Source organism: Aphis gossypii, chromosome 2 (genome assembly GCF_020184175.1).
Source record: "Aphis gossypii isolate Hap1 chromosome 2, ASM2018417v2, whole genome shotgun sequence".
NCBI classification, from domain to species: domain Eukaryota; kingdom Metazoa; phylum Arthropoda; class Insecta; order Hemiptera; family Aphididae; genus Aphis; species Aphis gossypii.
Genome location: NC_065531.1, coordinates 42,763,693 through 42,777,364, shown reverse-complemented (window position 1 = coordinate 42,777,364; position 13,672 = coordinate 42,763,693). Strand labels below are relative to the sequence as shown.

Sequence of the window (13,672 nt, the reverse complement as noted above, 5' to 3'; positions counted from 1 at the left end):
AGAAAAAAATCCTGTACATATTTTCTTGTGACTTGTGACTTTTTACTGTTTACCAGATACCTATACTTGCTTGGTTAAATTATTTTTTCATAATCATAAAGAAGTAAAAAAATATCTATTGCTCGACTTCCAGAACTCTATCCGATAAATTATAGAACTTGCATGCAACTGAATACTAAAATACCGAATCATTCAAAAACTTGACATATTCATCAATCTTAAGCTGTACTCATGACACATAATTTAGACAATTTAGTTATAATTATATATGTAAAATGTAAATAACTTGTGAATTGTGAATAATAAGTTATAACTTCGTAGTTGATAATTTGATGCAACGAAATTCTCAATAGTTATTATTCCATTTATACCATATGTCAAATGAAAATAAGGGCTATTGTTTGGTACTTCAGTAAGCTTATAGCTTATAGCTTATAGCTCATAATCATAATGTATTAATGTATGTTGTCCTCAAAATATTAATACCACGGTCTACGGAGCATTTTTGACAATTGCATGCAAGTCTAAAAATGGTTTTAAATATTTTTTAATTATATATTATGAATAACAGCTATTACAAATTTCAATGAAAAATAATATTTTTCATAACTTTGCAGCGTTGTTTAATTTTACAATATAAAATAGGTATAATTTTATCTCATGGCTTTAGATTCTGAACGGAGAGTTGACTGTCGGTATTGAGTTTACAATGATATTGTATTGAAGAGTGATGACTGATATGTATGTGTTTTTTGTGTCCGTCATTATCTTTGGTGGTAGTAAAAATATTTTGATTATCAAATTTTAGGGTGATATCTAGTAGCAAATTAAATCTAGTTGGTATTTAGGGGGTTAAAAGTAAAATATTTAGGAAAAACGGTAATTATTTATGATAAACCCGTTTTTGACAACATTAGTTTCTTTATTTTGTTATAATTTAAAAACGAATAATGGTTAAAATTTAAAATATTCCCAAAAATTTTTATATTATCATATTTTTTATATTTATAGATGGTATATATTTCAAAATATTTTAACTATTTTTTAATTATAAAAATTGTAATTTTCTATTTTTTATTTTTTTTTTAATATCAATTAAACGTTTTTTTTTTCTTAGTCAAAAAGTTTAAATATTGAATACAAGATTCTACACTAATTGTTATTATACAAAAATATATTGACATTAATTATTATTATAAGCGTTTGAGAATCAAGTTTTTACAAAATTCGTCAAAATCATGAACATTTATAAACTATAAGTACCTATTTCATAGTCAATAATTTATAAAATCTTTATGGCTAAAGTTTAAAAACAATCATTATATATTAATTAAACCATGTTTATTATTTCGTTATAATTTTAAAATATTATTTGTGGATACTTTTTAATAATAAATTAAATTACTTTAGTAGTAATATCAAACACACTTACATCATACAATTATATACTTACGTACTTAGTGATATAGGCTACGACTCAATCATACTTCAAATGATTTTAGTTTTCAATATTGTACAAATCTCTACTTTTGGATCATATATAGTGAAATACTATGTGTTGTAAATATGTTTTAATGAAATAGATTATAAGTAATAAGTATATTATACATTTATAAAACAAATTAAAATAATTTATTATGCTACAATATAACATATTATAGTATAAAGTTATGCATAATTTGTCTTGTTAAAAAGTATAAACGAATAATTCAGGTCACTACGCCGACATGCACAAATATAATAATCATACGCTAATTTAACGAAAACAAAAAAATGTAGATTGCTAAATGTTAAATGTTTTCTTAAGTAACCCGTTTAGACTATATAGTAAATTATATTTATCATGCCATTATTACTTATACTCAAAAATCAGAGTTGAGATTCATGATTATTATAACATATAGTTTTAAATTCAATAATACATAATACATATTATTGAAAATCAAAATAATATTTTCGATTTACTTAATTTTAATTCAAATAATATTAACTTCGATCTTCGACATTTTTAAATTATATTTTGTAATAGCTATTCTGCTGATAACATATAATTCTACATATTTTGTGTTTAGAGTCGAAAAAATATGCTAATAGCACAGTCATAGGTACCTAATTTATATTTTAGTTGGTAATTTTATTATTAAACCTACAATTAACATTGTAATGTTTATTAATAAAATAGTATCATACATATACTTCAACACGTATGTTGTATTTCTATATTATAGATTTTATGCGGTAGGTAAGCAGCAAAAAACAATTCATTTCAAATTTTGTCGAAATAAAAGACTATCTTATTTCTTATATTTAATATGCTTTATGTTAGAAATAGGTACATAATATGATCCACAGCATTTCATATTCAATTAGACATAAAGTAAAAAAAAAACAGTATATTATGTATAATGTTATTAAATAATACATATATTTTATATTATATTATTTTAATAGTTTATTCAAAGATAAAATGCTTAACATGAGTAACATTATGTAAAAATCTAACATCGGGCTTTGCATATGCACATGTTGAGATTGTTATCGTGTAGGTACAGTTCATTGTAGATTTCCAATTCGGCTTTTCTCTAATTAAAAATACGGTTTAGCCAAAACGATTTTCTAACATTATAACTACAATAATGTAATATAAAAATATAATTCGCGTGTTGTAAGTGAATTTATGTACCATAACGGATATTTTTGTGTAACATGAAAATAAACAGTTTAATAAACAGTTTGAATTCATCTTAAAAACAAAGATAAGTCTAATTAAAATAGTATTATGAGAGTTTTCTGAGTTGATATAAATTCACAATTTATTGTTCTTATACATGTATGGTGCGAAAAACTTTTTACTTAATTGAGCTATTAAAAAACACGCATTATGATAGAAATAAAATAAAATATAATTTTTTTCTTAATAATAATAAAATTTGAAGATATCATTCGTAGACTGTATTTTCAATATATATAAATGTATAATATATAAACGGATTAAATATAAGACTAGTTCAGCGTGCGGGTATATACCTATTATTATAAAAGTATATAGGTACGCTGTTTTCGTGTTTTTTGGCGATTTCGTAACACATTCCCGCACTCTGAGCACAATTACTATAAAAATTATTATAAATACAATGTGAACTTATACCTTCTTACAGTCGTCGATTGACATCTTCAATATATATAGTCTGTTTGGGCTATGTTATAAAGCGTTTGTTATTTAAAATTACTTTTTTTATTAATTTTATCTCTCGTTTAACTTCGATCTCGTAAATCTGGTCTATAAATGGTGTATATTAAGGAAGAACCCCATTATGGTGATGGCAGCAGTAGATACCATCGCTGAGGTGGTTATGCTGTACCAATATGGTCCATTAGAGACAACCATCCTAGAACCGTTGCACATGTCCGAGGTGCAGGAGCAATGGGTCACGTCAATGTCATGTGACCCGAGTCTACTGTAGCAATCCTGGTCATCATGAACAGGATCCTCCACGTAACCGCAATCTCGCACTATCCGAATACTCTTGTGAACTGTTTAAAATTATGACAAACATCGATTATATTATCTATCAATAGTTTACGGGTGTGTATAGGTGTATAGATGAGAAGTAGTAACATTTAAAGAGAATATAGTTAATACAATTGTACGAATGAAATAGTTTTTAATGTTTTAGTAACGAATTTATTTATGATATATATATGTCATATATCATATGTATAATTATAACTTAATATGTATGTATACTAACTATTTTGGACAGTCTTCCGACATATAACTGGTTCTTTCCCCTTCAAATGGCTAGGCACGTCTGTTATGTTACAATCAACTAAGCCGATGGTGTATGGATTGAACGGATCTCCACACCTTGGGTCATATTTAGAATTGCACTTGTAGCATATTATAGATTTTGCACCTATACATACATATTATAATGAAAATAGTTATTATATACTATAGTGTCTGCAAGTATAAATTTGTAAAATATTACATAATAAAACAATTATACAATAAGTCATAACATAAGATGTAATACTTTGTTATAAGTTTATAACAAATTATTGACATTTTAAAATTATTTTTACATTTTTAGATTCTGAACGAAGTGATGAATGTATTGATTTTACAATGGTGTGTGTTTTTTTTTTTTTTTTTTTTTTTTTTTTTTTTTTTGTTTTTGTGTCTGTGTACAGCATAACTAGTCGAAATAATGCTCCAATTTCAAACAATGGGGGTGGTTTCCGATGTAAAAGTGAATATCCTTGGTGCATTATAGAGGTAAAAAGTTAACATTTTCCAACAGTTTTCAAAAAAATCGAGAAAAACAAAAAAAAAATGACGGAAAAACGGCAATTTTTACGCAAAACCAGTTTTCGACCAAATCGATTTTTTTTTATGGTTGTAATTCAAAAACTAATCACTGAAAATACTTGAAATTTTCACCAAATGTTAATGTCAGTGGTATCCGTATATAGTTAAATTTTCAAAAAATTTTGACTTTTTTTGAGTTATTTATAGACCACTGAAATTTTCGATTTTTTTGAGAAGTTTTTTGTAAAGTGTCGATAAAAATTTTTGGATGACCAAAAAGTTTTTAAAATTTAATACAAGGTTCCTTATGAGTTGTTTTTAATGTAGCTAAAAAAAATTAAAAATCGTTAGTCACAATTTTTTTTTATAAGCGTTTTTAGTTCAAATTTTTACGAAATCTGTCGAAAACGCGAAAATTTGCAAGTAATTTTGAAGTTGAAAAATCATAAAATTTTTTTCTTTTATAACTAAGTTTTGAAAATTTGGTACAAGGTTCTCCATACATTTTTCTTCAAATATCTGTAAAAAAAACTCTACCGGATTCAGACAAAAAATTTTTATGAGTGTTTGAAATTTAAATTTTTACAAAAACCGCGTTAAATAACAGTTTAGCCTCAAACGATTTTTGATATTTGTTATTATTCAAAAAGTATAAGTCGTAGATACTTGAAAATTTTACCAGTTATTAAGATTCGCGTTTTCTTTACGTGATTTAAATTTCAAAATATTTTGACTTTTTTTGAGCTATTTATAGACAACTAAAATTTTCAATTTTTCTGAAAAAATATTTTTGAAGTGTCGATAAAATTTTTTTGGCCCTATCAAAATACTTGAAAATTTAATACAAAGTTCCTCATATGTTATTCTTATAGTGATTAAAAAATTATAAGAATACATAGGCACAATTTTTTTTTATTAGCATTTGAAGTTCAAATTTTGACGAAAATTCGTCAAAATTATGAATATTTGCGAAATATTTGAAGTTGAAAAATCATAAAATTTTTTGTGTTTATAACTAAGGATTAAAAATACAACACTAAGTTTTCCATAAGTTTACCTTCAAGTATCTATAGAGAAAACTCGAAGCATCATTATAGGAAAAATTTTAAGTGCGTTTGAATTTTAAATTTTAACGAAATAGCGTAACGATAACGATTTATCCTCAAACGATTTTAAATATTTGTTATTATTCAAAAAGTATAAGTCGTAGATACTTGAAAATTTTACCAGTTATTAAGATTCGCGTTTTCTTTACGTGATTTAATTTTCAAAATATTTTTTAATATAAGCTGGTTTTTTTAAACCACCTTTTTCACCAACCACTAGAAATTATATCCTAGGCTGACAAATCATCTTCGTTCAGAATCGTTTTTCGTATACAATGATAACTATCATTGGATTCAAATTTAACACTCCTATAATATATAATAATGATCCATACGGCACCTAATGTACAGCAGAGCGGTACTCACTTGCCCACTTTTTTTTTTTGGATCTTTAAAGATATCAAAATCCCATTCCTATATCTATTTTAATATAAAAATACATTTCACGGAAAAGAAATGATAGTGCAATATTGTTTTAAAATAATCAACATTTTAAACCTTTTTAAAATGTGTTATTATATTAATCATTATTGTAGATTTTAATATATTGTAACTTATAAATAGTTATAATAAATTATATATAAGCACACTATAATAATTATGTATTATTATGTTCGGTGTTCATAGTGAATTAAATAGTATTTGTTTGTATAGTTGTATTTTTCAACATTTTAAAATATAATTCTATACGACTAATTCATAAACAAATACATATTATATTTACTATTTATATAAAAACTTAATAATATATGATTTACGGGCATTAAAAAGTGGCTACTTTCTATTTTGTCTATACACATTACGCAGGAGGCGGGACGGGTCACTGCAAATATTTTTCCTATGTTATACATATGGGAAAACTGCATGCGGTAACGCATCCAGTATGTAATAGCTTCTACAGTTTCCGTGGTCAGTGGTCACGAGTACAATTATTGATTTATGTATTAATTTAATATTTTATCATAATTTATAATTTTATTTAATTTTGCAATGAAAATAATTCAAGTACATTTTTATTAGAAATATCTAAAGGGTTTTTAAACAACTTTCTCAACTGTTATAATCAACAAATAATTCATATAAATATCTTCATGTATTTAACTATCTTATGGTTATGTTTAATAAGTGTAATTTGATTATTTTTGTAGTTATTATAATTATCATTAACAAGCTGGCTCTACAAAGCTAAAATAATGTTATAAACAGATGCTATATAAGTAAAAAGTATTCATTTTGATTTTTAATAACATCATACAAAATATTAATTACTTATTTTGTATTTAAATAAATTTCTGGTTTTATTAATAATCGAATATTCATAATTCATATAATTAAAATATCAGTTAAAACCTTTAAAATATTCAATAACATATTATTTAATTTGAAATTAAACATAATAATATATAGGACATATTATATAGGTACTAGGCGTAGTTATGCTATTTTAGTTTGTTCGATATAGGTAATACAAAAATATTTCAGGAAACTTTCCAATATTCAGTTCATACCTAATATGAAAAAATGTTAAAATTAATTGAATGTTAAAATATTGGTGTAACTAGGTAAATAAATGTCTTATTTTTCGAATAAATAGAGAATTATAGTCTGATTATTATATTATTGTACTATGTTATTATTAAAGTAAAGTTGTAAACATCTTTTAACCTACTTACTTTTTATATAAGTAAAAATTTATTCAAAACTTTATTCGTGAATTCAAAATTCAAATATAATTTAAAGCTATAATAGTTAAATTGCATATAATTTCATCCAATTATGATTTATGATGTATTAATTAATAATTAATAACTCATAGAATACAATAAATGTTATAATTTTTGTATAAAATTAAGCCAAACTGAATGATGTTTTTTAATGTTAAATTATACTTGTTTAATAATATAAAATGTATTTATAATGTTATTTATTGCCTTCAAATAATTAAATGAACTAATGTATTTAAAACATTATTTATTTTATATATTATAATACATTTGATACAGATTAGTTCACCAAGTTATTCAACATCTAATTTTTAGAATTTTTAAATTACCTTAAGACCGTAAATTAAAGTTTTTGAGATTTTTTATATAACTAAAGAAGTGTCTTATGAAATACAGACTTTTGTTTTTAAAATACAACCTCCTCCTCACCCCCTTTAAGCAATCAATTATTTAGCGAATAATTTTTCTGACATATGAAAATCAAAATTTGAACGAATAGTTTTTGAATTATAGCTAACAGGTCAATAATAATAATATATTTGGAAGACATGGAAGGTATATATTGTAAAATAATTTTTTTTAGTAATGTACCTATAATGTATAATATGTCTCTCAATATTTAAAATTGATAAAAATTGTCCAAGTACCTATAATAAATTCTACCAATATATATTACTTTTATTAGATGTATATTATTTTTGTAAATCATTTTTAAGGACTATTATTCTTAGTATAAACATTTAAAAAATATTAACAAATTACTTGTTCAAATTTTGAGTTGGGTATATCGTTACCAAAAAAATAATATCCACTAAATAATTTGCAGTAAAAAAGGAGTCCTCATTAAAAAAACAAAAGTTTATATCGCCATAAGACATTTTATTATATAGGATAGATAGAAAAAACATAACATAAAGGTATATATTAAAATTTAATTACATTAATGATGTTTTATAGTTTGTTTATTTTACCTAAAACTAATACATGATGTGTTATAATTATAATATGCTTATAAGTTATATAAGCTATTCTCGGGTTAGCATATTACTCAACAAAAATAATTCAACACCTTCATTCATTTATTATAGTTATTACATTTATAACCAACCTTTTACATAAATAGTATATTATTTTTTTAAATAATTTATACAATTATAAAACAATGAATACTTTAATACATAAATGTATTTATAATGTTAATACATTAATACATGTTAGCAATGGTGTCATTGTGTCATACCACAGAATAGATGAAATCTATAGTCATATTATTGACCTAAGCCCGGAGACTAGTAGAGTGTAAACATATAATTATATCATCACCCTCATACGTTTATAATATCTATAAGATCATAGTTACAACTGATATAAATGATTGTACACTTTTTTACACCACGTACCTAATCTAACCTATACATTACTATAAATGAGTACCGTAGTCCGTAAGTGTAGCTAATCCTTAATCAGTTCATTTTTTGATTTGTCAAATTCAAAATAAAAATTGAATAAATATTTAAATATATAGGTAATTATGGTTTTACGGTTTTACGGTTTTACTGAATGAAAAATCAAATACTTAGTATAATTTATAACATTTACTGAGTAATAGCTGATATGTTTCAATTTACTTATGAGTTATTAACCTTTTTACATAAAATTGTTACAAATTATTAATTATTATGTCTTGTGTGACATAAATTATCGGGGGATATCATAATATGATATACGTACTTAAGGTTTTTATTTGTGTAAGTTAGAACAAAGATGTTAACTTTGTATCTAATACAAAATTGTATTTTAGTATGTCCATCATTCATTTTTTGCTGTCTCAATTGATTAAAAGTTATAATTATGTATATTGAAATAGAATACATAGTTCACGTTCCACTGATCGTCTGTTCACTCTGCATAATATTTTAATTTATAAATTATAATCATTATTCATCAAAATATGAATAATTTACTTAATATTTACATTAAGTTAATTATCTTTAATATCCTGAATATCCATTATAAGATGTATAAATTCAATTTTTAAAGTTGTAAAACCATTAGGTATATAATATTGCTGAGTTGTATAAAAAACTGATTACTTTAATGGTTCACTAATGTTTTATGGTCAGATCGAACCACTAAATCATGTTTTATAGGGACCATCAGCTCACATTTGATTCATTAAATGTTAAATGATTGTTATGCAATCAAACATAATTAATAATAACAAAAGAACGGTTTCGTATACTGTATATCTAAACCTTATACAGTTATGCAATATTGTCATATTTACTGCGATATATGGCATAATGGCATAGCATGTATTATATTATATTATATAATATTATTTTTTTACTAATTAGTAATTAATATTGGATTATTAATAATATTTATTATTTTTTTATTTTTTTACAAATATTATTAACGTCATAAAATTAATCCAACAAATTCAATATAATAATTTTTAATAACCTAGTACCAAAGTGAAAAAAGTGACAATAACTGACAATATTATTGCTATAACCTATAAAATAAACTAAATCGATCCATTAAAAAATAATAGTAATGATATAAGATTAATATTTCTGGTAATCGAGAATTAAGGTCATTTGAAGCTTATAAGAGACCTTATATAGTAGAGTCCGAGTACACCCTATTATATTGAATTCCGATCCTTGTATAGGTGCAATATACAAAATTCATTTGTACGGCTTTACGGTGAACGCCAATAAAAGTATAAACCAGTTTCCAGAGTGAACACCCAACAAAATTATACTTGATCAAACATCTAACTGGCTAAGTATTTGGTCATATTAATACAATGCCACTCACAAATATATACTGGATCAATAATGTTTGGCGCCGTAAAATCTAAGGGAATGGTTGTATCTGTTAAAAGTTTAAAACTAAATTCACATTTTCTGCTACATCACTTGAAACAAGGTAGAGCTCTCAAACCAATATCAATATTATACCTACCTACTAGATATTATATATTTGATTTTCAGTTGCAGATCTATTAAATCTAATCTAATGATTTTTTTCCCGATAGTCATTTTATATTCCAAAGCAGAATATTGTTCGAAATATTTCGATCCATCAAAATAGAATTTCAGACAAGTAGCTTAATAGTTATAAGTATTTAAAGTTTAAACAAGTGGAGGGAATGAACAAATAGTATAAGGGTACTCCGTTAAGTATTGGTCTATTACTCCTCTCATCTAAATTTCAAATACCTACTTATAAGTTATAACTAATAAACTATACTTATTTAAAATTGAACTTTGATAAGTTGAAATTTTCCGTAGGTATAATATTTTGCTTTGCAATATAAAATTAAAAATAATATATGCTATCATTAAAAAGAATAAAAACATAGAAGTATAACTACAAAAAATAGTGAAAAAATATTGGGAAAGATGATTGTGTTTTCTATGAATGTTGTTATGATTGTCTTACATTAAATTAAAAAAAAATCATACTCCTGACCCCCGTTTATAATACATAAATAATAAATTAGGTAGTTGGTTTTTACTATATACATTATGCAGAGACGCAGAGTGTTATGTAATAGCGCTAACAAAAGTACTAGATATACTTATAGATACCTACATAATATTTAGAACTAATTTACGTTTGAACTTACCCCTTATTATATAACCCCAAAGATTTACAACTACTTCTATATAGTGCTATTTATGTAAACATACTTATTCACCATTAACAAAATTCATTATTTCAATTTAAATGGATAACATTTTGTTGTTTTAATGTTATTTATACAAATACATAATATACAATGTCGCCTTTGGGTCTTCCATAAATAAACATAAATATATGTTATACCTATTGTGTACCATAAATATTAAAAAATATTAATATATTGTATAAATATAATTTTACAACTTGTCAGTTAATTATCAATGTTATAATTAATGCATAATAAATTAATAACATAGATAATAATATAAATCACTTTATTTTATATAATAAAAACCTAATCATATTTTTTAACTGCCACCTGGGAAATTATAATCTAATTTGTATTTTCCGACTGTTGATGCACTACGAATATCTGGCCTTAGTAAGTACATAAGTGCTTGCGTCAAATAAGTAATTATTATCTATATAACTATATAAGTACTCCCATATGATGCCCACGTAGTATAATAATAGCAAAATAAGCATTTATAGTTTATACACATAACATCGTTAACCCAAAGTCCCTCAAATAACAAATAAATACATATTGTAGAATCTATATCTAATCTATATTATATAATAGGTAATAGGTATATATTATAATATTGTATTTTTGCCAAACATATTATACACATCAACACATGTACATCACGACGTTATGTCTTGTTTATTTCAAAGTGTGGCACAAAATCGTCATGGTAATAATATTTTAGTAACATGTTAAAATCGATTTGTCGCTGCCGAGAGAAACGTCGTAATGACAACCAGTAACCTATATATGTGTAAATAATGTATATACCCGTTCTATTTGCAAAAAATAAGTGTTTAGAACATAAACTTTATGTACATTTATGTATAAATCCATATCCGCGTTTCTAAATATACTTTGATATAACTTATACGTCCTATACGATCGACTGTTAGACTTGACTTAGATACTATATTATACTACAGGGATGGATAACATATCTGTAACCGCGTGTTAAATAAAAATTTACGACATTACAACCTATACACAGCTTATATTTCCAATTTTTTTCGCTATACAGCACCAATACATATCCCACCTTTTATTAGATATCTTCAATTAGAAGGCTGTACAGTATTATAAGTACGTCTTATTCTGCAAATGTTATTTTTTTTTTATTTCTAATACAAAATAGATATATCAATAGGTATTAGACGATTTTGTATGTATCCATGTACCTAAGTACCTATGTATTTATATATTATTTAATATAATATATACATACATACTGTAGTGTTGTACGTAGATGCAGGTTAAGAGGGGGATCGATATATTATTATTAAATTTGAAAGTTGAGTTTTGAAGTTTTTATTTTAAATAGTTTGAAATATGACAATTTTTCCATTATTCTTTTTAAAATAATTAATTTTTTAATTTTTTATCAATCAAATTTCGGTCATAGGTATTCAATTTTTTTTTATTATTCATATTAACTATTATTATAAATAATTGTGATACTTATAATAAATAAAAAAAACATAAAATATTATTTGTTTGTACATTATTATAATTATATTAATTATAATAATTAAAAACGTTTTAAATATGAGTAAATAGAGATCACGAATAATTGATAGGAGGAGAGAGAAAACCTCGAGGGCTTGTGATCATCCTTTAACAAAAATCCTCTCCGAACTAGAATCCTATTTACACATATTCGCTGTAAATAATAAAAGTTCAAGATCCCATACGTATTTGTGACAACTTTTGCATTGTGCATAATACACATATTTTACATACCTATTATATTGTATAATATTAATTATTTATTCTACGTGCAAATTTTATGTATAAATATTACACAAAATGCATATACCTAAACGATCGTGTGCAACATTCTAATAAATTATAATAATACACACATATTATATCTATTAATGGACTTTGATTATTGTGAATTGTTTATACCTAGTTATGTAAGTAACCTATAATTATAATATTAATATGATATATATATATATTATATCGTATACGTATCAAAATTAATAAAATTCGTTTTATGTATTATTATTATGTGACAAACTGACAAATACCTTTGACGACGAAAGCGAAAAGTACGAACAGAACGGCGGCTAGGCACGCGGCGCATTTAGCGCCATTCATACTTCCGGCGGAACAATATCGGATATAATGCAATGCACTTGCTCGTGGTGTGATGTGTGAGTACTGTAGATGTATTAATAAATATGAATATCTGTGTGTGTGTGTGTGTGTGTACGCGACTGTAATATTATAATTGCAGTAAGTACACTTAAAAAAAAAATATATTTTAATAATATTATAATAATAATAATAATAATATCGTGTTTACAAACTTCCGCGCGCTCGCGTGTGTGGACGTGTGTATGTGTATTTATAAACGCGCGCGCGTATACTACGGAACAGGGTGTACCCGGCGGACGAATATAATATTATTATATTATTATTAATGTCGTGTCCGACGACGGCGCCGCGACGGTGATAGCGTACAATATAAAGTTTGGTGCGCGTTTGACGGGCGCCGCACACGACCCCGAGCGCCGCCACCGACGACGACCACGGCGACGCCGACGCCCGCGGAGTTGGCGCGCGGCGGTGGTTGGGTGTCCCGGCCGCCGAAACGCCACCAGTCGTGCCAACAGGACGGCGTTTTCGCACACAACTTGTATAATAATATTATAATACGTCCCCGACGGGTAGATCCTCGAGCAAGCATAGACTCGCAGGCCGCGGCGGCGAAGCGTACCGCCGTTGTCAATAGCCCGCTGCGGTGCTATTACTATATACAACAACTCATTATTAAAATACGAGCGGTTATAATATTGAC

General features: G+C 25.4%; 1 protein-coding gene across 1 annotated transcript; it reads right to left on the bottom strand.

The window, feature by feature from the left end:
• Positions 1 to 2,377: 2,377 nt before the first annotated feature.
• On the bottom strand, positions 2,378 to 13,402 carry LOC114126929 (protein quiver-like). The gene is made up of 3 exons (XM_050201149.1): positions 12,900 to 13,402; positions 3,753 to 3,917; positions 2,378 to 3,534 (listed from the first exon to the last, which is right to left on the bottom strand). The coding sequence occupies exons 1-3, from the start codon at positions 12,967 to 12,969 to the stop codon at positions 3,281 to 3,283; spliced, it is 489 nt and encodes a 162-aa protein (XP_050057106.1). The 5' UTR covers positions 12,970 to 13,402; the 3' UTR covers positions 2,378 to 3,280.
• Positions 13,403 to 13,672: the final 270 nt, after the last annotated feature.